The sequence below is a fragment of the Podarcis erhardii genome (assembly GCF_964252035.2).
Source record: "Podarcis erhardii genome assembly, chromosome: 12".
In the NCBI taxonomy this organism is placed as follows: domain Eukaryota; kingdom Metazoa; phylum Chordata; class Lepidosauria; order Squamata; family Lacertidae; genus Podarcis; species Podarcis erhardii.
The window spans coordinates 40,593,369-40,621,364 of record NC_138513.1 but is presented as its reverse complement, the minus strand read 5'-3'; the positions used below and the strand labels follow the sequence as shown (position 1 = coordinate 40,621,364).

The window sequence follows — 27,996 nt, the reverse complement described above, 5'->3', positions numbered from 1 at the left end:
TAAGTCCTAATACATTGCTACCTTGATTCTCAAACTTAATCTGTTCAACTCCTGAAACCAAGGCGCGGCTTCCGATTGGCTGCACTCAATCGAAAGCTGCGTCGGATGTTTGGCTTCTGAAAAATGTTCGCAAACCCGAACACTTACCTCCAGGTTTGCAGTGTTCGGCAGCCAATTTGTTCAGGAGCCAAGCTGTTCGAGAACCAAGGTACCCCTGTAATAGGCTAGGATCCAAAGAGCTACTCCTGGATAGATTTTTTTTTCTTTAAATGTCACACAGCTCTTTTGATCAGGACGCTCCCCTCCTCCTAAGCTGCTTTAGAAACTCCCTTCAGTTTCAAAAAAGTGGTTTGCTATGCCCTAATAGGCAGTAGGAGCTGACACTTAAAAGCAACACAAAACCCCAAAGCACAGAGAAAAGAACACAGGTTGCTGTTGTTTTTTGAGATCCTAGCTATACTGAGCTCATCCATCATAGAGCTCTCCCTGTTCCCTCTATTTTTACAAAAAGACAACAGATAAGGTGCTAAATGGGCTCTCCCAACTGATAAACAACACAAAACGCAAAAATCCCCTTGGTAAGTTATTATTTTTTATAGCACCCGGTATTAAAAGGGAAGATCAAAGAAGCCATTCATCTCTTTCTTAAGTCTTCACTTCCAGACAGATTATTGTTCTTAGAAACACAGCATTACATGTATATTCTCTTGCATGGGGTTCAGATTCAATAATACCACAGCATCTGTTGTTCCCAGACTGCTCACTAGGCCCTATAGCTGCACAGTAACCCTTCTCTGTTTTTATTAGAGATGCTCAGCATCCTCAACACTGAAAGTTAACCCTTTTGAGATACACAAGAATATTCCCTCAAGGCTCTGCCATTCAAAGCGATCAGCCAAGTCGCTATGATAAACCAGCCTCCTGAACACACTGTACAAAAAGATGCGCTTTGGCTTTCAAGCTTCTACACCAGGCCAGAACCACAATGGCAACAGTTCTCTTTCAGAGCCAGAGACTCTCTGTGCTGCAAATTACCGTGTTTTTCGCTCTATAAGACACACCAGACCACAAGACGCACCTAGTTTTTGGAGGAGGAAAACAAGAAAAAAAATATTCTGAATCTCAGAAGCCAGAACAGCAAGAGGGATCGCTGTGCAGTGAAAGCAGCAATCCCTCTTGCTGTTCTAGCTTCTGGGATAGCTGCGCAGCCTGCATTCGCTCCATAAGACGCACACACAGTTCCCCTTACTTTTTAGGAGGGAAAAAGTGAGTCTTAAAGAGCAAAAAATACAGTACTCTTTGAAATAAATGTAGATCAATGGGGCATCTGTAAGTACAGTGGACCCTCTGGATACAAACTTAATTCATTTCGGGGGTCCGTCCGTACCCAGAAAAGTCCACATCTAGTATACACTTCCGGTTTTGCTGCATTCGCAACCCAAAAGTTACGTTACCCGAAGGTAACATAACCCAAGGTTTCACTGTAAATGGTCCAATGCCAGATTCCAAACCACCAAAGACCAACACCCAAAATGTAGTTTTTGCATACTACGTATCTACAGCTTAGCTGTACTAATGCTGGTTTTTTTAATGTGCGTGGGGGGGGGAGGCTGTTACACCTAATCTTTATAGTTATTTTGCCACAAAAAATGTGGCAAAACCCAACCGTTTATAGCACATTAATACTTCCTGAGGAATCCACTTACATATGTTCAATGGCGTGAGCGGGAACAATGTAGTTTCACTGGTCTCCAAGAGTCCAATACTGGGCGTGGATTTTAGTCCTTGAATCCATTTTCTTGGCCAGTCTTTCACGAAAGCTCACCACCAGATCTGATGGGTAAGTAAGAGTTAAGCTAAGTTTTCGTTATTGCATATTTTTAGGCATGGTCAACTTTGGGCAACCCGTTAATGTTCTGTTTTTTGAGTTACAGAAGCTTGGTTAAAATCCTCATCGCCGTCAGTCATCATCACCATCGCAGGAATGTAGCTGTACCGCTTCTCGTCAGGTGAGGTCCTTGGCTAAAGGAACAGGGAAGCCTCATTGGTTTCATGCGTCACAATCTCTTAAAAAGCTACGGCTCAAGTGCTCGAGCTATAGAAGCATACGGAGATCTGCAAGGACACCTTATTCATCTAGCACACCCACAACAACCTCTTGAGGAGAAAGCTGCTCAAAAGCTTCCTGGACCGCCATCTCAGATGGAGCCACTGTCGCCGTGCCGGCTGGAGGAGCCTTCTTGCAACTCAGGTCTGAAAAAGGATTGAACCACCTGGGTGAAAGATCACCCCCGAAAGCCAGTTTCATCCCTTCCCAGCCGCTGACTTTTTCCCACGTCGGCTCCTGTTTTTTAAGCCGCTCTATGCCCTGCAGAAGAGAAAAGTTTGGGGTTTATTCATCGCCGGCAGTTAAAAACCACAGAACCTGGGACATTGCTAACTAATCACCTGCTAATAACAGCATAAATAGAATTTTCTAGTTAGGGCTGTGAAGACTCCTGAAGATTTTTGCCCCCCTTACAGGGTCCAGGCATAAATAAAAAGGAAAGGAGCTTGATAAATAAACTATTGTGAGGTATTTATCTCTACTGAGAGAAAAACAGTGTATTATACACTAACAGGGCACGACACCCAAAAATATATTTTTTAAGATGTTTTTTCTTGAATGTTGCCCAGGGCCGCCCAAAAAGGCCCCAGGCTCAATGCAGGAAGGAACTATCTTATGAAAGAAAAAATACCCTCTCCTTCTTTCCTAACCGTTAAAAAGCATGCAATTGCTAAAGGCATCTTTCATCTGAATAAATTGCTCTACTTCAAGCACACAGTGAGATCGGCTAATCCACTTTGTGCATTCCTATAGCAACAGAGACACTTCTACACCCAACTGTTGAGCAGCCAAACAGATTTTGTTACAGAAATATCTGCTTACTCATTGAACCAAGTTGGTGGAAACTAATTTAAATGAGTAGTCGGTGTACGGTTGATTTCAAACATTTTTTTTTAAAAAGACATGATTTAAACCCAAATTCTGGTACTCAACTTTCTTCCACCTTGTACCTCCTTGGGTGCAAGTGGTTATTCAAAGATGTTTAACAACAACAGCGGCAGCAGCAGCAGCAACAACATAAAAAGGCACAGGAACAGTGTTCAGAAAAGGTTTATTGCATTTGTTTCCCATATGGAAGCATTGACAGAATTGTAAAGATGCAGCATTTACATAGTTTTGAAACGAGACAGATCTTAGCCTCCTTCACTGATTCCCACCCCGGCTCTGATTCAGTCAAAAGAATTAATTCAGGAGCATAGCTTATTTGCAGTTCTACCATCTTATGGTGCTGGGTTTTGTTTTGTTTTTTGCAATTACTATGATGGCTCTAATCAGTAGTTTTTTGGATCCAAAATATACAATAAAATCCCTGTCGAGATACCCAAAAAATAATAATTCTACAGACTCAAGTCATTTTGGGTTGTAATCTAGTTAATTCTACTCGCTTTTGTTTTATACAGAATGCCCTCTACTCAAGTCCCCGTTTCCCAGATCTTACTACATACAGAGTTTGCCGTCCACAAAGCCGTGACAGAAGGCATGCATGATCATTTAACACTTGACATCTCCCCAATGTAAAATATATAATATGTATAAATATAAAGGAGAACAGACATTTACAGAGATATAAAAAAGGTGGCAATATTTCTTTTAAAAAAAGACAACGCATCTACGGAAACATTCTGTGCTTAGGTTCTCATTTGGACCGGCAAGCCTACATACATATGAACACTGTTGAATAAGCATCCCTCTTTTTATTTTTATTTTCCAAAACAAGGACAGACATCATCTTGCTATTCTATACATTGAAATAAAGATTTCTCCCTCCTCCAGTCGTAAGGCATCAAAACCCACACACGCCGACAAAAACCTTCCGCCGTTTAACCCAGGAATCAGGGAGAGGATGGAACCAAACAGAGTAAAAAAACTGAAAAAAGGGGGGAGGAGATGGAATCCTTTCTGTAGCTTTCCAAAGTACGGTAATGTCGGCAATACGTTTGAGACATTAAAAGCTAGGCAATTTTGTTATTAACAGACCCTTTGACAGGCTCGGGCTTTTGTTCTTCCATCTTTCGGTTCTTAGCGAGGCTTAAAAGCTCAGGGTGGGGGTGGAAGGGAATATCGCAACACGAAGAGACCCCCATACCCCACCGAAAGCGTCAGCTGCCACCCCAAAGTCCATAATTTGTTACGCAACGAGATGGCACTGTTGGCACAGACTGTCACTCGGGTGCCAGTCAGGGTGTGTAAAGACTGGAGGTGGGCACCAAGAAAAGAGACCCCCCCTTTTTTTTCCATTAGTTATGTCATACAGAAAGCAGACAGGAAACCAAAACAGACCCATCAAAGTTAACAGGTTAAAAAAGAAAAGGAAAAAAAGCTTTAGCCACCAGAGACAAAGAATGACCGAAAAGTTCTCTTTTTTAGTTGTTTTTAGACTACAGGGCGCTTTTTTTTTTTTTTTTTGGTCTTTTCTCTGCCATCATCAGCCATTTAATAGGCGTTTTTTTCTTTTAAAAAAATTCGTTTGAAACATTCATGTAGAATAACAGTAGTGCTGTAAATGTGGTTTTTGTGTTTTAGTGGAAATGCTGTTCATGGATTCTTAGACCACATACTGATAGGGGTCTGCTTTTCCTTGATCGGGAGTGGCAAATGGGCTAAGCCAAACTATAGAGAACGGGTGGCCAAATACTGCTTTCATGTTCATCCATTTTGTTTTTTTAGCCCATCTTCTCTCTTCTTTTTTCAACTGTTCTATTCCCTGAAAACAGAAATATGACATTTTCAGTCAGGAACTTAACGCAGTAGTTCTGGTTTCGGGGAAAAAGGCTCCCTACCCTTTTATCAAATGGCTGGAGCAGGAAGGTAACCAATTCCCTGAACACTCCCCACTTTGTGAGTTTGCAAAAGGAGAGAAAAAGAACGGACACAAACCAGCAGCAAATTTATGAACAAAGAGGAAGTCATATAGTAACTGTTATGAAAGTTTTAGGAAGTCTCCAAATAAAAAGCACTGGATACGGGAGCCAAAAAGGTTTGTGCAAATGGTTAATCCCTCCAACCACTTCCAAGTTCTCCACAAGGAAGTTCAAAAAATGCCCCTTTTTGAAACCCCACTGAATCTTCTGACTAGCAAGCTACAGGCTGTGTCAGCAGGGGAAGAGAGTTGCAGGATAAAGACGGAGCATATATCAAAGTGAAAAAAGGTACCCAGTTAGTTTAGGAACGGTTAGGGGGAGAGCAAACTGAGACGCTTCCGATAACACGCCACTTGTTTGCTGACCACTTGCATGTTAGCGTTTGCAATCACGACTCCAAATCTGAAATGACACCAGCACGAAGTGTAGAGTTGAACACTGGGAAATGAATCGGTTTTCTAAAATACAGCGCTGCCTTGGTTCTCAAACGCTTTGGTACTCAAACAACTTGGAACCCAAGCACTGCAAACCCGGAAGTAAGTGCTCTAGTTTGCGAAGTTTTTTGGGAAGCCGAACGTGCTCTGTTTTGAGTGTTATGCTTCTGATTTGAGTGCCACGCTTCCAATTTGAGCGCCACGCTGAGGTCTACCTGTTTTTGCTATTTATTTTGTGTTTTTGTGGCTTTTTTTGTTCTGTTTTGTGACTGTGTGGAACCCAGTTCAGCTACTGATTGATGGATTGTTGTTTATTGCTTTCATTTTATGGACCAATGGTCTTTTTAGATAGTAAAATTCATGTTAAATTGCCGTTTTAGGGGTTGTTTCAAAAAGTCTGGAACGGATTAATCCATTTTGCATTACTTTCTATGGGAAAGCACGCCTTGGTTTTGGAACGCTTTGGTTTTGGAACGGACTTCCGGAACGGATTATGTTTGAGAACCAAGGTATCACTGTATCTCTCCAGAGCTTTTACCTAGCCCCGAGCTCTTGTGCATTCTGACAGCTGGAGATGACTAATATACATGGTTGTATATTTTTCACACTGACATTTAGAAAGGTAGGAAGGACAGAGTGCAATGAAATGAGAAACTTTAGGGAGAACCAAGTCAGAGAGCCAAAGGAAGCTGGGGGGGGGGGGCACTCACAATACCAGGTCAAACACAGAGGAACTACAGTTGTCACATTTATCAAAATGGAGACCTGGAAATATATTGGAATCTTGGGTACAGCCAGAAGGGATCATGTGATAACAAGTGTTAATTATGCAGAAAACCTGTCATGGTGGTTAAGTGTACACACTGTGGCAAAGAAAATATTCCTATATTTCTAAATATTTCTACGTGCGCGCACACACAAAATGACTGTGCCTAAAAATAGCCATGCAAGCCAAGGAGAGATAAGGTGATCCTTGATTTAAATGTTCAGCAGTGAATGGCTCACATCTGAGCAATGAGCAATTTCAAGCCACTTGAATAGAAACTAAAACAGTATCAAATTCATCATAGACAAACCAGAAGAGAATTGCCTAGAAAGTCCCCCACAGTCAAATGCATTTCCAGAAGCAGCCATTCCTCAAAAAAAGGGGGTGGGGATGGAGACCAGTTAAAAAGGAAGTTGAAGGGGAGAGTCAACTTGCTTTATAGCCGCTATAAAAAATGATCCAACAGAACATAAAACTCCAATTTAGGCAGGCATCAACGGATGGGTGCTTCCGGAATGCTTCAAAAACTTATTTGCTCAGGCTTTTCCAGGTCATTAATGCCTGAATCCTGTAGTTTATATTCATATTTTACTGAAAGGTTTTTATAGATGTTTTATGATTTGGGGGAGAGATTAGTACTCGTTGGGGTCTTTTTGTGGCCTTTCCTGGAGTCAAAGGCAGTACAGAAAATGGCATCAATCAATAAATACATCAGAATCGGTACGAATACAAAAAGAGCTGCCAGTGTGTTTCTTTAATAAAACAGAAATCTTGCTAAACTGAAGGAAATAGGCGGGTGGGGGGAAACAGCTCTGGCAAAATGCAGAAATCGCTAAGGCATAGAAAGAAGAGATGTGAGGAGCAAATTGCTGGAGGCACAGACGCAGCTAAATATTTCTTTAAGAAACATCATAGGCGAGGAGTCAGGGGGAGATGGCAGGACCTCTGGATAATATATAAAAGGGTCCTCTGAAGGAGGACCTGGCGACAGCAGAGAGCAAGGTGGATTATTTTCATCTGCTTACACCGCAGAAGATGTTAGCGATGCCAACATCTGACACATCCGAGTCAAACCGAGAAAGGCAATGTGTTTCAACTAACGATCGCTGGATCTGGATGACATTCATATGCAAACGTAAAATTGCTCATCTAAATAGTCTACTTACAAAATCAACCTCATCACCGACAAATATAACACTTTTTTTAAAAAAGGGAGATTCGGAGGCAAATTGGGGTAACAACAGACTCATCAGCCTAATTTTTGAGCCAGGTAAGATAAAATTATGGAGCGTATCGAAGAATAAGCCTCGCTGAGAATGAAGTAGCACGGCTTCTGGAAAGACAACTTCTGCCTTAACAATATTTTGAGAATCCTTTGAGTCTCAACAGGTGTGTGAGCCATGTAGATACTGAATGCATTCAGTTGTAACAGCAAAACATGATTTACTGTTATGAACAGCTATAACCTTGGGCCTGCACACACTCTCTCCTCCTTTGGCATTCAACCAGAGTACAGTGGTGCCCCACAAGACGAACGCCTCGCAAGACGGAAAACCCGCTAGACGAAAGGGTTTTCCGTTTTGGAGGCGCTTCGCAAAACGAATTTCCTTATGGGCTTGCTTTGCAAGACGAAATGTCTTGCGAGTTCCTGCGAGTTTTCCCCCCTTTCCCCCCTTTCCCTAAGCCGCTAAGCCGCTTATCAGCTGATCCGCTAAAAGCCGCTAAACCGCTAATAGCGCTAATCCGCTAAGCTGTCAATGGGCTTGCTTCGCAAGACGAAAAAACCGCTATACGAAGAGCCTCATGGAACGGATTAATTTTGTCTTGCGAGGCACCACTGTAGCGATTCAGAAACTTCTGCCTAGTAAACTGTGGTTTATACAAAGCAGGATTAGGCCACAGTTTGAAATCCTGGCTTTGCCTTGATTCTTGTGAAGGTAAAGTACTGTTTGCCATCATGCTTGGAAGCATAACTTGAGCTTTTAACAAAGTTTGGCAGGATGCACTAAGGATGTTGGAATCTAAAGAAGAATGGAGAAGTTTTGGATCATCTCTCCAAACTGGGTGATGAGCAACAAAAGGGCAAAACAATATTCAAGGAAGTGCAAAGTGATACTTGGGCCAAAAAAAAAAAAAGACCCCAAAGTCTAACTTCATATTTACATCAGTGGGATCTGAATTTATATGCAACTACCCAGAAAATAGATTTTGTAGTTCTGGAGGACTGTGCATAGAAAACAACAGCTTAGCATGTAATAAAATACAGTTGTACCTTGGTTCTTGAACGGAATCCGTTTCGGAAGTCCGTTTGACTTCCGAAAATGTTCAATAACCAAGGCATGGCTTCTGATTGGCTGTGGGAGCTTCCTGGCATGCAATCGGAAGCCGCGTCGGACGTTCGGCTTCCAAAAAAAGTTCTCAAACACTCACTTCTGGGTTAGCGGCGTTTGGGAGCCAAAACGTTCAAGTCACAAGGTGTTCAAAAACCAAGGTACAACTGTGAGTGTGTGTGTGTGTGTGTGTGGACAGCAATTTGTCAAGATTTACGATAGGCCATTCTAAAGCTGACCACATATATGAGCATCTATATTCAAAATGCAAGTTGTAACTTTTCTAGATGCAATTGGCTTAGGGCCCGAGTACCTTATGGCCTGCCTTCTGCATAGACCTTCCGAGGTATGAAGATCTCCCTCCAATGTGCTTCTCCATGTCATTCCCTCCACACACACACACACACACACACACACACACAAACACACAAAGCGAGGAATGCCTTCCCCAGGGAAACTGACCGGCTACTGAATCTAACGTCTCTTTGGCACCAGTGAACAACTTCGTTTTGCTCGAGTCATTTAATACCTTTTAGAACTGTGAAGCTCTTAGCCTTCTGCTTGCTGCCATCAGTAAGTAATTTGCCATTTTTATACAGAATCATTTTGTTGTGTTTTAACTCCTGCCTGCTGCTGCTGGAGTTTTGCATGCTGTTCTGTTATTGAGCTTCTGGCACCTACTGAAGACTTTTATATTCCAGCAGACATTTTAATTGAGGTTTAATTTTGCAGTTTTAACTGATTTTTACCTTTTTTTACTGTATCCTTGTAAAGCATTTAGAGCCAATGGTAGTCAAGTGGTATATAAATAGTTTGAATAAATAAGAGCACCCAATTAAAATTTTGTAGCGGTAGCAAAAGTGAGTGACATTGGAAGCAGTGACTACTGTATTTTTTGCTCTGTAAGATGCACCTGGCCATAAGACACACCTAGTTTTTAGAGGAGGAAAACAAGAACAAAAATATTCTGAACGAAACAGTGGATGTATGATTTTTGTGGTTCATGCTGTGGCCACAGACATGTGATTTGACAGTGAGTTTGGGGTAGCCCAATGCCAAAATCCTGAGGATCCATGTGGATCCATGCTTTGTAACCACGTTTTAAGTGGGGAGGGAAGGAAAAACACTGAAGGGACAAGGAGCATGAGTGGGGTGTGTGGAGAAGGAGCTTTTCAGCGAGCAGAGCAGGGACGAGGGAGGGAAAGAGCACGATTGCTTTAAAGGAGCCAACCGGACAGGAGCCGCTTACACCCGTGTAAGCGGCTCCTCTCCTGCTTTGCTGCTTCAAAGCGAGCCACGGAGGAGGGAAGGAAGGGGAACCATGGATCCTCTGCTCACGACTGCAGCAGGATCCCCCCGGCATCCGTAGGCATTCGCTCCATAAGATGCACAGACATTTTCCCTTACTTTTTAGGAGGAAAAAAGTGTGTCTTATGGAGCGAAAAATATGGTAGGTAAATAACCTGTACAGTCGTACCTTGAAAGTTGAACAGAATCCATTCCGGAAGTCCATTCGACTTCCAAAACTTTTGGAAACCAAAGCGCAGCTTCTGATTGGCTGCAGGAGGCTCCTGCAGCCAATCAGAAGCCATGGGAGCCCCGTCGGACATTCGGCTTCCAAAAATAGTTCACAAACCGGAACAGTCACTTCTGGTTTTGTGGCGTTCGGGAGCCAAAACGTTCAAGAACCAAGCTGTCCGAAAACCAAGGTATGACTTTATAGAACAGTTTCTTCTTCGGAGATAATTCATTTTTAACCCTTTCTGCTTTGGCATTCAACTTACTTTCAGCTCCCAAGAAAACATGGGTAAGAGCAATGCGGTTAACCTGAAAGCGGGCACAGAATTCTTGGAAGGTTTATGCTTAAATCAAATCCCTCTGCAGCCTCTGGGGCTGCGGTCCTAAGCATGCTTACTAGGGAGCATGCCCCACATAACAAAGTGTGAAATATGCTCCTCAGTAAGGCTGCTTAGGATTGCAAAGCATGCCATGTATGTTTAGGCATCTGAACTTAGACACGTTCACCTGGTAGGATGTGGGTGTGGCGGGGAGATTAAGTAGCACTTTCAGGTATATATGACCTCATTAGTTCAAAGCTGTTTAATCCAGGAACGAAGTATTTACTTCCCACACATAGCAATGGATAGTTAAATATTTGTTCATCACCTATAGGAAATGCCCTTTGCAGAAGTTGCTTTTTTAAAGATACTACTAAGTTGCCAAGCACACCTGCATGACAACCTTTTTATATAAGGTAAAGGTAAAGGACCCCTGGGCGGTTAAGTGCAGTCAAAAGCGACTATGGGGTTGTGGCGCTCATCTCGCTTTCAGGCCAAGGGAGCCGGTGTTTGTCTGCAGACAGCTTCCCGGGTCATGTGGCCAGCAGGACTAAACCGCTTCTGGTGCAACGGGACACCGCGGCGGAAACCAGAGCATACGGAAACACCATTTACCTTCCCGCTGGAGCGGTATCTATTTATCTACTTGCACTGGCATGCTTTGGGATTGCTAGGTTGGCAGGAGCTGGGACAGAGCAACGGGAGCTCACCCCGTTGTGTGGATTCAAACTGCCGACCTTCCGATTGGCAAGCCCAAGAGGCTCAGTGGTTAGACCACAGCGCAACCCGCGTTGATAATGGATATCAACAAAGGAAACAAACAGGCCTTTCCGTCTGATTTATGAGGGGAAACAAGCAGAGGACAAAAATGACCGTGTTGGGTCAGAGTGGCATCTATTTACAGCTGTCAATTCACAATAAAAGAACATCCTACTAACTAGGGAGGAACCAAGGAAGAGGGGCAAATAACCAAGTGCACCCCCCAGCAGCCATGTCGGAACACAGACACATCCGTCCTGCGACACAGAAGTTGTGAAAGGATGCTGAGACTACAGGTTTCCTTCAGGTGTGTCAAGCGAAGGTCAATACTACAACATAATAGTTCCTCACAATTCTCCTTTGAAAGGGGCAGAAAGCAGAGACCTAAGACATCAACTTTAATGAAACACTATGGTCCAACGTGGGTGGGACTTGCCGATCAGAAGGTCGGCGGTTCGAATCCCCATGACAGGGTGAGCTCTCGTTGCTTGGTCCCTGCTCCTGCCAACCTAGCAGTTCAAAAGCACATCAAAGTGCAAGTAGATAAATAGGTACTGCTCCGGCGGGAAGGTAAACGGCGTTTTGTTGCGCTGCTCTGGTTCGCCAGAAGTGGCTTAGTCATGCTGGCCACATGACCCGGAAGCTGTACGCCGGCTCCCTCGGCCAATAAAGCGAGATGAGTGCCACAACCCCAGAGTCGGCCACGACTGGACCTAATGGTCAGGGGTCCCTTTACCTTTACCTTATGGTCCAACTAAATATAGTCTTAACAATTTGCATGTTTCCCACCTAACTGGATGGTGAAGATTGTTATTTTAGGATGCAGCTCCTCTACAGGCCCCATTCAAGCTGCATGTGAATAAAAACGGCTTTATACCATGTATCTCATATCGTCTTTGCCTGTCAAGGTGTGAACAATAATAAGAGACAATAGGTTGTACCCAACAAAGTTCTGCTTAGTGTAGACCCATGGATATAGTTACGTCATGTTTATTAATGTCAGTGGGTTTACTCTGAGTAGAAGTGACTTTTGCTACAACCCAGTGAAAACTGGGAACTTGGAATTACAGAAGCCGTTGAGATACCAGACTGTTGTGTGAGATTCTAGTCTATTTGGTGGAGTGAAAGAAACCCGCAAGGCGATTCTGATTACCATTCATAAAATACTTTTACACCTGCCTGCCTGCCTGCCTGGGGAACACGCTCATCAAAGTGAGAAAAGCATTTTTCTTAAAAGCGGCATTCATCCAACAGAATGAAGCAAATTCACGCGCTGTACGGAATTGGGGATGGGAGCAAGAGATCAGGACACACTCACCGTTTCATCAGTGCAGATGGAGTGTACCTGCGTTCCAAACATTACAGACGTGAAGATTAGAAAGAGGAGAGCCTCAAAACACAATAGGATAAGAAGGATCACAGTCGTCGGTGGAGAGAAAGAACTGCACTCTGCAAAAACAAAGCGTGATACGGTATTCCAGGCAGAAGCAGGAGCCAATGGATGTTGTTATAGTAGAGGCAACTCCCTGTTTAGGTGCATCCGAATGACAGTGCCGGACCCAGAAGTAGCCTTTATGACAACATAAAGATGTCATGAAAAGGGACAGAACAGGGCGGGGCAGATTTAGGTGTGTGGGGGTCTGCAACGGAATCCTCATGCGAAATGGGAATGATCTGTACAGTTGTACCTTGGTTTTCAAATTTAATCCATTCTGGGAGTCCGTTCAACTCCCGGAACAGTTCGAAACCAAGGTGCAGATTCTGATTGGCTGCAGGACTGTGCTGCAGCCAATTGGAAGCCGCACCCAACATTTGGCTTTTGAAAATCGGAACAATCACTTCCGGTTTTCTATCGTTTGGGAGCTAAAACGTTTGAGTTCAAAGGTGTTCGGCTTCCGAGGTTCCACTGAACTCAGAGTGACTTACAAGTAAGAAATAATGCAATACACATAATAAATAATAATAATAATAATTTATTATTTATACCCCGCCCATCTGGCTGAGTTTCCCCAGCCACTCTGGGCAGCTCCAGCCAATAGACTAGAGAGATATATTTTTAAACCCATCATAAAAGCCTGCAAAAAAATAGTTAAGAACAGAACTGAGTCTTAAAAGCCTGTGCAAATAATAGTTTTAGGAATAATCAAAGTCATTGGCATTTTAGTCAAGTGTAGAATTGGAAATTCAGCTTTGTCAAAACCTCAGCTTTCAGTTTCTTAAAAATAAATGCTTCTGGCTCTTTTGTTCGGATTGTTTGAATGCACAAAGCATGGTGAAGCCTCAGTATCAAAGGTTTGTTTATGTTGGGGGGATGGGGGGGGGGATATGGGCAGAAAGCTGGCAGCCAGAGACATAGTTTCAGCATGTAGCTCTTTGCAGGAGCCTAAGCAAAACAAATATAGAGTGCACAACTTATACACTTCCTAGAAGGTTCTTGTATAAATTGTATAGATTTTGGGTTGCACTTAAGCGTTAAGCATTGTGCACTAAATGGAGGCATGTATGAGATATATGTGTGTGTGTGTGTGTGTGTGTGTGTGTGTGTGTGTGTGTACCTGTTCAAATGCCAAAGTCAGAACACACTACACTTTTGTAGAAAGGATGTGAGAAACTTAGGCAAGGGTTAATTTTATTGATTTGAAGACATTTTTAAGGGAAGTAGCTGTGTTGGTCTCTTGCAACATGAACAAAAAAGTATTGTGGCACCCTAAAGACTACCCAAATTCATAGCATCTGGATTCCTCTTCCAATCAAGTACAGTGGTACCTTGGTTCTCAAACACCTTGGTTCCAAATCGCCAAAAACACGGAAGTAAGTGTTCTGGTTTTCAAATGTTTTTCGGAAGCCGAACATCCGATGAGGCTGTTGGCTATTGTTTCCGGGGTGCCTGCACCAATCAGAAGATGCACCTTGGTTTTCAAACATTTCGGAAGTCAAATGGACTTCCGGAACAGATTGAGTTTTTGTTTTTGCTATTTATTTTGCTATTTATTTTTGAGGCTTTTTCGGCTCATTTATTTTTGTGACTGTGTGGAACCCAGTTCAGCTACTGATTGATAGATTGTGTGACTGCGGAAATGGATAAAAGCCCACCATCCAAACAATGATTATCATCAATGCAGGGAAGAATTATTTTTTTTTATCATCTACAATACTGTCTTATTTATTTTATAGTACAGTTCATTGATAGTTGCTGTCATTTTATGGATCAATGGTCTTGTTAGATAGTAAAATTCATGTTAAACTGCTGTTTTAGGGGTTGTTTTTTAAACTCTGGAACGGATTAATCCGTTTTGCATTACTTTCTATAGGAAAGCGCACCTTGGTTTTGGAAGACTTTGGTTTTGGAATGGACTTCCTGAACAGATTAAGTTTGAGAACCAAGGTATCACTGTATCTCTCCAGAGCTTTTACCTAGCCCCGAGCTCTTGTGCATTCTGACAGCTGGAGATGACTAATATACATGGTTGTCTTTAATACATTCATCATCATCATCATCTATGTAACCCACCCTGCAACCTTAGGATGAAGGGCAGGAAATTAATCTCAAAAATAAATAAAACACAAAGTGTAACCGATGCTCTGCTTTAAATTTATTTTATGTAGAAGAGAGGGAGAAAATTAATATAAAACAAGTAAGTCACAGTACATAGATTAAACTATTTAGGGGAATTTTTCAGAGCCTTAGAAAATAGGCTCCTTCTCACTCAGCCTAGCTATCTTCACACAAGGAGAGATTATTTCTTATTGTGGGGGTTCACTGAAACATGAAATACTCTATATTTCTTGTACATATGTCTGTGAGGGCTGCACCATTCAGATGGTCTCCAATGGGACAGTTTTACCCAAATCTGAGTAGGATGGGAAACAGCTTTTTAAAAATGTGTCACTTCAGAGCCTTGGCTCAAGAGCCAAGGACGCTGAACATGAAATATTAACAGTCCCTGGTCTCTGAGAGTCCAGCGAACTTATACGGGACCTAAAAGGGCTGATTCATGCAGAAAACCACAATAGGAAGAGACCATTCTGCATGTCTGGATCATAGCTGTCAACTTACAGATTTGAAAATAAGGGACCAGCAGCCTCGAAAATAAGGGCTTTTGGCTTAGCTTATGCAGAAATCCGCCACTGATGGAGCCATGCTGCTTTTGCTGCCACTATGTTTTGCAGGGAGTTGGACTAGATGATCCTAAGGGTCTACAACTCCCACCAAAGAAGAGGGGCAGACAAAACTGATGAACGATGTCAAGATGGTAAAGCTTACAGGTAGAATTAGAAACCAGGAAGAGGACCTCTTTAATAAAGAATGGGCAAAGTTTATAATTTAGTTGAAAAGCTGTTGTAAAGAGTTACATACATTGGTAGGATTGACAGAAAACTAGTAGTAAAAATTTGAACTATGGCTGGGCAAATGATTTATAAAAATAGAGTTATGAAAGGGATGCAGAGGGGGAAATCACTACATTAAGATGCTGCACTGGTTGGAGGGTATGCTAAGCAGCACGTCGGGGCTGCAGTCGTCCTGGCGCAAGGAGTTCCATCGGCCCTTCCCCGCCCGAGGGGGGAGGAGGGAGAGAGACTCTCACCCACGCCGCCCGCGAGCCCAGCATGAGGCGGCTGCGGCGCCGCTGAAGCGCCGCCCTTCTGCATCCCTCCTCATCCCCCTCCCTCAGGCTGCCTCCTTAGCCGCTGCTGCCTCCGGCTTCCCCTGGCAGTGCGGCAGAAGTCTCGCAAGAGGGGGCTGCCTGCCCGCCTGCCGCCACCCGTCTCCTCACAATGTGCCCCTGAGGGGGAAAAGGGAAAGACGGAGATGCGGCAGCTCGTACACGCACTCTCTCGAGTGGCGGAGGACCCCGAGCCGCTGCTTCCCTCCTGACCCGGGCGAACATGAAACCCGGGAAATTTAAGGGACATCATCAATAAGGGACAGCAGCGGGACACGGCGGTGGGATAAGGGAGTTTCCTGCCAAATAAGGGAAGGTTGACAGCTATGGTCTGGATACCATCCTGATTTGGCAAAACCTGCACAAAGCAACTTTGTGGATCAGGGGCACGAAGCAATTCGCTAGCTCGAAAAGAATCGGATCCAGTTCACGAGGAAGCATGGGATTTGTCAATATACTCACTTGTCCAGTCTTCTTCAAAGCAATACAGGAAGTGAAATCCAACCATGATCAGGGCATGCAGGGAAATAAGTGCTATATACATCTGAAACACAATAGGATTTTGAGCTATGAAGACACACAGACTTCAAGGCGCATTTTTGCATGCCCCAAATTTGTTTGCCGGTTTTAAGCTGAAGCCGAAATCAAAGACATGGCATTCAGGACAGATAAATATATTCAAGCTCACATGCTTATAGAGATCGCCTTATCTTCAACCTCATCTCCTAAATTACTTCAGCCAAAGAATTAATAGGCCTAGCTATATCCAGTGGAAAAATACCTGGAGTAAACTGACTGAACAAGAGGTCTATTCTTCTCTAACAATACTGAATTATGAGATAACGGCAAGGGTAAGAGGGGATCTATTCTTCCATGCAATAATAGCAGGGTGTTCCCCCCCCCAAAGCCTGGTCAAACCCTTTTGAAATTTGATGGTTTATCAAGCAAGCAAAATAATCTGTAGAAGATAGACTTGATTTAAATCATCATTATTTTTTACAGAAAGAGTCATTCTTGCTGGTATAATCTTAATATTTACAACCAGATGAAGGTTTCATTTTTAGAATAATATTTTTTTCAGAGTAGTTTTTACAGTTTATTTCCTTGACATCTCATGGAAGGGCGTTCCACAGGATGGGCACCACCACTGAGAAGGTCCTCTGCCTGGTTCCCTGTAACCTCACTTCTCGCAGGGAAGGAACCGTCAGAAGGCCCTTGGAGCTGGACCTCAGTGTCCAGGCTGAACAATGGGGATGGGGACGCTCCTTCAGGTATACTGGGCTGAGGCCATTTAGGGCTTTAAAGGTCAACACCAACACTTATTATGCTTGGAAACGCACTGGGAGCCAATGTAGATCTTTCAGGACCAGAGTTATGTGGTCCCGGTGGCAACTCCCAGTCACCAGTCTAGCTGCCACATTCTGGATTAGTTGTAGTTTCTGGATCACCTTCAAAGGTAGCCCCACGTAGAGTGCATTGTAAAGACGAGCAGGCCAAAATCAGGGTTCAATATTAGCAGGGTGTCAGGTGCATTTTGCGCCTAAAGATTCTCCATTTGCGAGCACCTTAAAAATGTTGGGGTGCCATTTTTTGCACCTGGCTGACACTCAAGGATTACTGAAATGTATGTGATTTGAAGCCTTGAAGTATACATTAAGAATAGACAATATGTTAAGGAGTTTAACAATAAAGAGTAGAGTGTTTTGAAAACTCAAGTACGGTACCAATATTTTTATTGTAAACACAAAATTAAACGTGTCAAATTTTCTGCTTAAAATGTGGTATTAACAATATGTCACTTATGTGAATGCATATTAGTTCATGCTCATCAAAATAATAAATAAAAAGTGTTGCCCACACATACCCTAGTGTCGACTAGACATTCACCCACAACCCAGGTCCCAAAAGCCATTTTGCTCCTAGTTTTTCCATCCCAGGTTCTAACACTGGCCAAAATTCCTCCACAACGATGTGAGAGACTGATAAAGACATACAGAAAACCATTACTTCAAATTATTGCTGCTATAGGTTGTTCTACAAGCTATTTAATCATAAGGTGAACTTAAGTTTTTTAATTCAGATAGGTGGCTGTGTTGGTCTGACGCAGTCGAAATAAATACCATATTTTTCGTCCCATAGGGAGCACCGGCCCATAGGACGCACCTAGTTGTTGTTGTTTTGGGGGGCATAAAGGAATTTCCCCCCCTTTATTTCCCCCCCAAAACCAGGTCGGGGAATCCAAACCAGGTCGTGGAACAGCGGGATGGCGGCGCTCCGCCTCCCCGCTGTCCCCCGAGCTTGTGGGGCTGGCGCTGGGGAGAAGCGCGCTTCTCCCCAGTGCCAGCCTCCAAACCAGGTCGGGGAATAGCGGGAAGGTGCACTGCGCCTCCCCGCTGTCCCCCGAGCTTGTGGGCTGCAGGCTGCTGCTCACAAGCCTTGCAAGCCCCCGGGAACTCCCGCTGAGCTTGCAATGCTTGCGGATAGCTTCCTGAAGCCTGGAGAGCAAGAGGGGTCGGTGCGCACCGACCCCTCTCACGCTCCAGGCTTCAGCGAAAGCCTGCATTCGCCCCATAGGACGCACACACATTTCCCCTTCATTTTTGGAGGGGAAAAAGTGTGTCCTATAGGGCGAAAAATATGGTAAATAAAAACTTTAAAAAATTAAAAAAAATGTCCAGTAGCACAGAGACCAAATAAGTTTGTTCTGGGTATAAGCTTTCATGTGCATGCACACTTCTTCAGATACACAAACAAACATGCACACTTCTGCAGATACAGATCAAACATTCCTGCTAAGGAATGGATAATTGTTATTATGTCCTAATATATAAAATCACAGAATTCAAAGAGGGTATACCTTCTTTTTCGCATAAGTGTGTGTGTGTGTGTGTACATATATTTGTACATAAATATACATATATGTATATGTGTTGACCACCACTGTGAAATCTGATCCAATCCAAGATGGGATTCTTTAAATAGCTAATAATGGATACCTTTGCCAGCTTGCTTTTATCCTTTTAAACTACTTTGCCCCGGACATTTTGCAGTGTTAACAATCCATTACTTTCCCATAAGAATTGCAGTGTAATTATACTGATAACCACAGAAGTCCCACTTGACGTTTCAAGGCCCCTTTATGAATTCCAGGAAAAATCCACACAATGAACTACTTACTGTAAACAGTACAAAGTACTTCTGGTTGTTTTCTCCCACGCAGTTGTTAACCCATGGGCAGTGGTGATCCATTTTCCGTATACATCTCTTGCAAACACTAAAAGAGAAAGGGCACACTGTAAATCGAATGCACACGGAAAATCCTTGTGGACTTGTAAAAGGGTAAATGAGTATTGGGAAATGATCTATAATGAAGGAAGAAAAAAATGTTTAAAAGTACTTTCCCCCAAAAAACCAGAGTCCTTTCTGTCGGGGATAATTCAGACTGAAATTCCCAGGTGTCAAAAATGGTTATTTATGTATGCTACTACTGTGGCTTGTGTTTTGTTAGCCCAAAAACAGAAAACGAGCGAGGTCCCAACTAAAGAATGGCAAGCTGACAGAATATGCACAACTCGCAGACTTAACATATAGAATAAGAGAACAAAAAGAACATACGTTTAAAGAAGATTGGAAAACGTTTACTGAATATATGGGAAATAATTGTGTACTGCTTAAAACGATGGCAGCATTAGGATAAATTCAACAGTGCAAACAAGTTTTGATGCTTGCAGTAATGGAATACTGAATGGTATAGTTTTTGTAAAATATGCACGGATTTATGATGTGTAAAATGAACCATGGAAAGAGAAGAAGGGAAGTCATTGATATCTTAAGTATGTAAAAATGAGTGCTTTACACAGTGGTACCTCGGGTTACATACGCTTCAGGTTACATACGCTTCAGGTTACAGACTCCGCTAACCCAGAAATAGTGCTTCAGGTTAAGAACTTTGCTTCAGGATGAAAACAGAAATCGGGCTCCGGCGGCGCAGCAGCAGCAGGAGGCCCCATTAGATAAAGTGATGCTTCAGGTTAAGAACAGTTTCAGGTTAAGTACGGACCTCCGGAACGAATTAAGTACTTAACCCGAGGTACCACTGTAAATTGTAAAACAGAAAACTTAATAAAATTATACAGTCGTACCTTGGTATTCGAACAGCTTAGTTCTCAAACGTTTTGGCTCCTGAATGTCGCAAACCCAGAAGTCACTGTTCCGGTTTGTGAACTATTTTTGGAAGCCGAATGACCAAGGGGGCTTCCACGGCTTCTGATTGGCTGCAGGAGCTTCCTGCAGCCAATCAGAAGCCACGCTTTGGTTTTCGAACATTTTGGAAGTCAAACTGACTTCCAGAACGGATTCCGTTCGACTTCCAAGGTACAACTGTATATAAATCAAAGTGGAATTCCATCCGCTTCAAAGACCCATGTTTTCTCCAGATACCAGATCGCAATAGAACTATTTCCACTTGGCCAAAAGCTTGAGGTCACAAGAGCCGAAATGCTGCCAAGGTGCAAATGAAACATGGAAATGTGTTCGCATCACAATAATGGTATAACCCGCCCTAAATTGGATTACTGCAGATGTAATGCATCAAGCCTTCCACCTCATCATCATAAGTAAACCATAAACGAAAGAATGTGCCCGTACCTGCAGTGATGCGCTCTGTCGGGTTTGATGCTACAGCATTTTGGACACTTGTAAACTACTTGCCCCGGCTTCAGCTGCAAACTTTCTATGAACTCTTTTGTGGCGTTACCTTTGGGGACTGCACCCTGCAAATGAAAATATAAGGGTTTTGGAGTGCTTTCAGTCCCTATCAGGAAAAAAACCTCAGTAGGCCCCATCACAGAACTGCTGAATATACAGGGTAAGTTAAACTTCGCTCTCCTAGGTACATTAACAGAGTTTTGTTGAAATGGTATTCAACACCAATGCAGACATTCTGAGAAGTTAAAAAACACGGGCCCTTCACTCTCCCCTCCAGGATTGGCACAGCCAGCCTAGAACTCTTCCATGAACTATAGTTTCCCATTACAGTGGGGCCTTGGTTCTCAAACGCCTTGGTACTCAAACAACTTGGAACTCAAACACTGCAAACCCGAAAGTAAGCTTTCCAGTTTGTGAACACTTTTCGGAAGCCAAACATGCTCCGTTTTGAGTGTTACGCTTCGGATTTGAGTGCTACACTTCCATTTTGAGTGTTACGCTGAGGTCTGTTATTTATTTTGTGTTTTTCTTTTTGCAGCTCTTTTTTATTTTGTTTTTGTGACTGTGTGGAACCCAGTTCAGCTACTGATTGATGGATTGTGTGACTGCAGTACACAGTTTATCGCTTTCATTTTATGGATCCATGTTCTCGTTAGATAGTAAAATTCATGCTAAATTGATGTTTTAGGGGTTGTTTTTAAAAATCTGGAACGGATTAATCCTTTTTGCATTACTTTCTATGGGAAAGCACGCCTTGGTTTTGGAATGTTTTAATTTTGGAACGGACTTCTGGAAGAGATTAAGTTTGAGAACCAGGGTACCACTGTATACCCAAACTGGGTAACTTTGGTTAGCGACTTCAGAGCAAGGTAGGAAACTAAGACAACTTCAAACCATGGCTTCTTATTCTGACTTATTCTGAAGCCATGAATCACAGTTTCCCTGTTCAAGTGTAATGGGAAGCTATCGTTAATGGAAGTCCTGTTCATTTGAAATGTGAAACAATACAGGGTTAGAGGGAAGACCATGGATTTGTATGCCTCTTTTGAGGTCGGCTAGAACTCCAAATAAAAGTTTAGGAAAATGAAAACAGACCCACCCATTTTGCTAGACTGGGAGATTCCCATCTATGTCATCTGTTACAAATTTGCAAGCTGAATAGATAACATTTGGGCAATAATCCAGATAAGAACATAAGTCAAGATTTACACGCAAAGGGGAAAGCTGCTTTCTCATTGAAATTTCAATCTTGCAGCCCTCTAAAGAGCTGAAAGCTTGAAAAAGTACTTTAGACAGGACCACAGTTAAAATACACTTGGATAAAACTTGGGCATCCTTCAATAGCCACTAGCCAGTGCTGACACGAAACGCTTTTATTCAGAATAGATTTTAGTCGCGGTGGAACTTTCCCAAAGAAACAGGAATGCAAAGCAGGCTTTCCCCAGCTTTTCATGCCACGACATGTCAGCAACGTTGCACATACTACTGAAGAGAGAGAAAAGGACAGATTTCTTCTTCATCCTCCTTCATATCTTATTCAACTGATGCCTTATTGCCACTCCACAGCTTCTCTTAATCATGACTCCAGTATTATGATCTGCCCCCCCCCCCACAAAAATGCATATAAAGGGACAATGCTTCAAATAAATAAAGTTCTTCCCATTCATGGGAACAGGTTGATAGAAACCCAGACGCTTTATCAACACAGTGGAACCTTGGTTCTCAAACTCAATCCGTTCCGGAAGTCCGTTCAACTCCCAAAACCGTACAAAAACCAAGGCGCGGCTTTTGATTGGCTGCAGGAGCTTCCTACACTCAAGCGGAAGCCGCGTCGGATGTTTGGCTTCCGAGAAACGTTCAAAAACCAGAACACTGACTTCCGGGTTTGCGGTGTTGATTTGTTCGTCAACTAAGCCGTTCAAGAGCCAATGTTCCACTGTATCGTGTATGTGTGTGTTCAACAGGTTCTAGAATATTTAGTCCCTAAGTCACCCTCAAAAGAACAAGAGAACTAGCTAGCAGCTGGTTAATATATTCCAAGAGGAAACTTACTGGATCTGTTACCATAGCTCTCATGTGCGAGGCCAGAGCTAGGAACGCCAATGTGTTGAAAACGATGGCGTTGATCACGCTGTAAATATAGTCTCTGGAGGGAAGCAACATCACGAGGATGACCACAAAGTCGGCATAGAAGACCAGGAACCAAGTGACGACCGCACAGGCAATACCACAGCCATCACGGATAAACCACATTGTTCCCGAGGAACCACGGCTGGGAGGTGGAACGCACTGGTCCGGTTGAAGGTATTCCGGTTTCCTCTCAATATCTCTGCATCGGTGGATTGGAGTAATCATCATAGGCTATAATGTCCATTCTTGGATCTGGGAAAAAGATTAAAAATAAATAACCGCCCTTCGTCTCATGAATTTCGTCAAAGGGGATCGCATCTAAGTTATGCAATTCTCGTGAGGGAACTCTGTTAAAGGGGGATTCATTGGGGGGCTTGTTTAAAAAAATACAAAAAGGTAGTGGTGGTTATTTATTGAATTTATTTAATACACCGCCCTATACCTGGGGGTCTTAGGGTGGTTCACAGAATAAAATCAAGATATAAAACCACAAAATACCTAATAAAAATAAAAGAAACAACCCAATGTTATGTACGCAACACTTCACAACCAAACACATTTTGGCATGATGCATTAACATTAATATGAATAAATTTGGGTTTTTGTATATATCCCATTATGGACTGATTCTTTTTTAAGTTTAAAAGATCAATATTGCACAGGGACATAAGGGAAAATTGTTAATGAAACTTGACTTCGTCTACGAATGCTACAAGCACCTACTATTCTGCCACACATGCTAGAAGGACTTGTAATTTCCAAACCACAAATGGCTCGTTTTCATCGTAGAGGCTGATGGCGACAAGTTTTATTTTACAGTATAGGTACAATTGAGATGAGTTCTCAGGCTGTTTTGATATGCAAGTGGAATCCATAAAGAAATGTTCCATGTTGTATTACACACAGAGAGACACAAAACTATATCCACATACACAATCAGTTCCTGAGAACGTTCTAAAAATTCAAATGAGGAATTCTATTCCTTAATATGGGTTATATGTAATTAATGACAATCTCATTGCAAAACCGTGAGTTGATTATTCTAATTATCACTGTTCAGACTGAGCAAACACATAAATGGAAATTGCTCAAGGTCCACAAATTAAAAACTCGTTGAACAGAGCATGGGCTACATTATGCACAAGTAAGTATTCTGCATTTAGTACTGTTTAGAGAAGGCCGGGAGGGGATGGTTACCAAGAGGATATTTATTTTTAGCTGGAATAGGTTGGGTTTTTGTGTTTTGTTTTTAATCAGTTTCCAACAAAATAGGACTAGGACACTCCTGAAAACAAATCTAGTGCATGAGGAAGAAAGTTGCTGGATTGCTGAAATACCTATTTCTGCATTATTTTGGCATCTTAACCAAGACAAAAGAAATTACATTCTGTGAAGAGACTCTTCTGTGCTACAGCTTCACGCTAGTTTTCAATGCGTTAATCATATTCAAGACTTAAATTGTGAAAAGCCCTAGAAATCCAGTAACCTCCCTTCTACCCACCACTTTAAATATTCAATGGATTTTTAAAAAACCTGTAATTTACAATTGCCAATGGGGAAAACATTAAACACAGCAATTCTTTCTTCTCTGGCAATCACTCGTAGTTGAGGAAGATTTTCTTCCATAAAAATGGTTTTAACAATGAGTCTGTAAGTGACTATGGAGGCCAATTCTGGATCCACACGTCCTTCCACAGTGGGGACACTGGTTTCCGGGCGGGAGTTGATCACGGTGTGGATTTGCCAAGCGTGCCTTCCTCTTAGCGCGTTTCTCCCTTGCACCCTGAGTTTGAGTGTCTTCAAAGCCCACAACACCTTTGGTAAAAGCTGTTCTCCAATTGGAGCGCTCGCAGGCAAGTGTTTCCCAATTGTTGGCGTTTATACTACATTTTTAAAAATTTGCCTTGAGACAGTCTTTAAACCTCTTTGTAAAGATTTTCTATTTAAATTACATTATAGTTCAATGGCTATTCATAAGGAAATAAGGATTTGTTTTTAAGTATGTAGCATGAGGCTTTGTATGCAATGTTTGAAATATTTTGGTAAATGAATCCCATTAATCCATTCACAATGTCACGCTCTTCCAGAGGTTTCTCGAAGATTATTTGGGGCAGTTTTTCTAACGAGAAGATATTATCACAGATGCTTGCTTTTGCAGTTCTCAAAAGTGTGAATTTGTGTCTGCAGAGATAACATGCCTTTTCTTCACAGGAAAAATGTTATAAAATAAACATATAGTGTGGAGGAAAAACCTTAATCCCATTGTTCCTTTGCAAGTTTATATACACAGAATCTATTTTAGTTAAATTGTTATTAAGGAAATGATTCTTTTTCTCCTTCCAATAAAGTACAGCATAAAATTTGCCCAAATATAAACAGTTAACGTAATAAACCTCACAATAATTTCATAATTATCGGTCTATGTATTTCTAATAGTACAACCAAATCAGTATTTTTTTGATATAACTATAAAAACTACTCTGAAAATTTATTATTCCAAAAATGAAACCTTCATCTGGCTGTGAATATTAAGATTATACCAGCAAGACTGAGCCTTTGTATAAAAAAAGATTTAAATCAAGTCTTACCGACTAGCAATTTAAATCAATTGGATTTCATAGAATCATAGAATCATAGAGTTGGAAGAGACCACAAGGGCCATCGAGTCCAACCCCCTGCCAAGCAGGAAACACCATCAGAGCACTCCTGACATATGGTTGTCAAGCCTCTGCTTAAAGACCTCCAAAGAAGGAGACTCCACCACACTCCTTGACAGCAAATTCCACTGTCGAACAGCTCTCACTGTCAGGAAGTTCCTCCTAATTTAAATCAAATCCATCCTGCTCCATCCTCTCAGCAATAGCCACCAAGCCTCCGGGAATCCAGGTGGATTCCCTGATCCTGAATGGGGTAACTGTGTCCCTGAAGGACCAGGTGTGCAGCCTGGGAGTCATTCTGGACTCACAGCTGTCCATGGAGGCGATGTTCAATTCTGTGTCCAGCTCAGCTGTCTACCAGCTCCATCCGGTACGCAGGCTAAGACCCTACCTGCCCGCAGACTGTCTCGCCAGAGTGGTGCATGCTCTGGTTATCTCCCGTTTGGACTACTGCAATGCGCTCTATGTGGGGCTACCATTGAAGGTGACTCGGAAAATGCAATTAATCCAGAATGCGGCAGCTAGACTGGTGACTGGGGGCGGACGCCGAGACCATACAACACCGGTCCTGAAAGACCTACACTGGCTCCCAATACGTTTCCGAGCACAATTCAAAGTGATGGTGCTGGCCTTTAAAGCCCTAAGCGGCATCGGCCCAGTATACCTGAAGAAGCGTCTCCCCCCCCCCCCCATCATCCAGCCCGGACAACTAAGGTCCAGCTCCCGAGGGCCTTCTGGCGGTTCCCTCGCTGCAAGAAGTGAGGTTACAGGGAACCAGGCAGAGGGCCTTCTCGGTAGTGGCGCCTGCCCTGTGGAACGCCCTCCCAGCAGATGTCAAGGCAATAAACAACTATTTTACTTTTAAAAGACAACTGAAGGCGACCCTGTTTAGGGAAGTTTTTAATGTCTGATGCTGCATTGTTTTTAATATTCGGTTGGAAGCCACCCAGAGTGGCTGGGGAAAGCCAACCAGAAGGGCGGGGCATAAATAAATAAATTATTATTATTATTATTATTATTATTATTATTATTATTGCTCTAAATCAGCCTTGGCTCCTCTGGGTGCTGCTTGACCGAAACACCCATAACCCCCTACCACTGACCATGTTGGCTGTGAGTTGCACTTCAAGAACATCTGGAAAAGCCAAGGTTGGGGAAAGGTGTCTCCAGTCTCTTGTCTGGAGACTCCAAAGCTATAAACCTAACAATCAGGAAATCTTCTGCAAAGCCAATGAAGGGAGCTGGGGTTCTTTCCTCAAAACCTCCCCAACCTGTTTGACCAGATTCAACACTGGGGGAAAATGCCGTAGGTGTGAGCAAGCGAAGCGCCTTCAAACCAGTGTTTCAAACTCTTGCCTGCTTTTAGCCTTACAGCGCCGTAGTCCTTCTCCGATCCAGTTATGGATTATCAACCGTCCCACTTTATGGTGTCAAAATACAAGGGTGACCTTCTGAGAGCACCAATTCTTAAAGCGAGAAGCAAGAAGCACTTTGTGGTTTGGGCAAATCACTGGAACTCATTCCTGTTGCTCCACCTATAATAATACTGCAGTATTAGTTATGTAACACCTTACACAGAGCTGTTATGAGAATGAGTAACATCAAGATACTGCAGTTTGAAGGGCAGAGCTGCCTATAATCAAATAATACAGTCATGAAGAGCAACGACTTCTTTAAGAGGAAGAGAAACGAAAATCAGCAGAGGTCTTGGCAGAAGAACGAACAGTCTCCATTGAAAGCAGTGCCTGTCTCTAGGCAGCAAACATTTTAATGACTTTTCAAAAGCTACCGTATTTTTCCCTCTACAAGATGCACCAGACCACAGGACGCACCTAGTTTTTGGTGGAGGAAAACAAGAAAAAAAATATTCTTAATCCCAGAAGCCAGAACAGCAAGAGGGATGGCTGCGCAGCGAAAGCAGCAATCCCTCTTGCTGTTCTGGCTTCTGGGATAGCTGCGCAGCCTGCATTCGCTCCATAAGATGCACACACATTTCCCCTTACTTTTTAGGAGGGAAAAAGTGAGTCTTATAGAGCAAAAAATACGGTAAATGGACACGAAAGTCAGGGTACTTATTGACCGCAGCCGAAAGTGCCTTAAAAGTGACTGAAATTATTGGGATAATAACTGTCCCTTTCCATCCGACAAATCATTATGACGCACCTACAACATCCCCGACTGAAAAAGTTGACAGTGAAATCTCCAGGCCTAATTTTCTCACGAGGAAACAGTGACGATCGAGACAGAATTCCAGGCCTTGCTGACAAATTACAAACCAACAAATCAACAGTACCAGATGATATTCTCGCAAGAGTTCTTAAAAGAACTCAAATGTGAAATTGCTCATTTTCTAACAAAAATATGTAATTCGCCCCTAAGACTGGCAAGGACCAAAAACCAGTGGCGGAACACCCACTTTTAGAAGTGGATCCCAGTGGATCCCAAGAAATTACAGGCATTAGCTTGATGTTAGTTCCAGGAAAACTGGTGGAAAGCATTATTAAACATATAATCAGCAAGCATATAGAAAACGTCTTGCAGGAGAAGAAACATCATGGCTTACACAGAGTTAGGTCTTGTCCTTTCAGAGTACAGTGGTACCTCTGGTTGCGAACGGGATCCGTTCTGGAGGTCCGGCCGTATCCCGAAGTTTTCGCAACCGGAGGACCGCTTCTGCGCATGCACCAGCGGCAAAACATTTCTGGGTTTTCTGCTTTCGCAACCCAAAGTTTACGTTACCAGA

At 42.8% G+C, this 27,996-nt stretch overlaps 1 protein-coding gene across 4 annotated transcripts in view; it reads right to left on the bottom strand.

Annotated features, from left to right (window-relative positions):
* Nucleotides 1–1,839: 1,839 nt before the first annotated feature.
* ZDHHC3 (zDHHC palmitoyltransferase 3) overlaps nucleotides 1,840–27,996 on the bottom strand; it is a 48,101-nt gene continuing 21,944 nt past the window's right edge. For 3 of the 4 annotated variants that reach the window (XM_081833858.1, XM_081833857.1, XM_081833859.1), the window contains 6 exons: nucleotides 22,519–22,848; nucleotides 20,407–20,531; nucleotides 18,937–19,033; nucleotides 16,222–16,303; nucleotides 12,414–12,544; nucleotides 1,840–2,368 (listed from right to left, as the gene is read on the bottom strand). In XM_081833858.1, coding sequence (XP_081689984.1) covers nucleotides 2,129–2,368; nucleotides 12,414–12,544; nucleotides 16,222–16,303; nucleotides 18,937–19,033; nucleotides 20,407–20,531; nucleotides 22,519–22,824 — 981 coding nt within the window. In that variant the 5' untranslated portion in view covers nucleotides 22,825–22,848 and the 3' untranslated portion in view covers nucleotides 1,840–2,128. Of the gene's footprint in view, nucleotides 2,369–3,141; nucleotides 4,812–12,413; nucleotides 12,545–16,221; nucleotides 16,304–18,936; nucleotides 19,034–20,406; nucleotides 20,532–22,518; nucleotides 22,849–27,996 lie in introns of those variants that run through there. The other variant, XM_081833860.1, reaches the window with a different exon arrangement.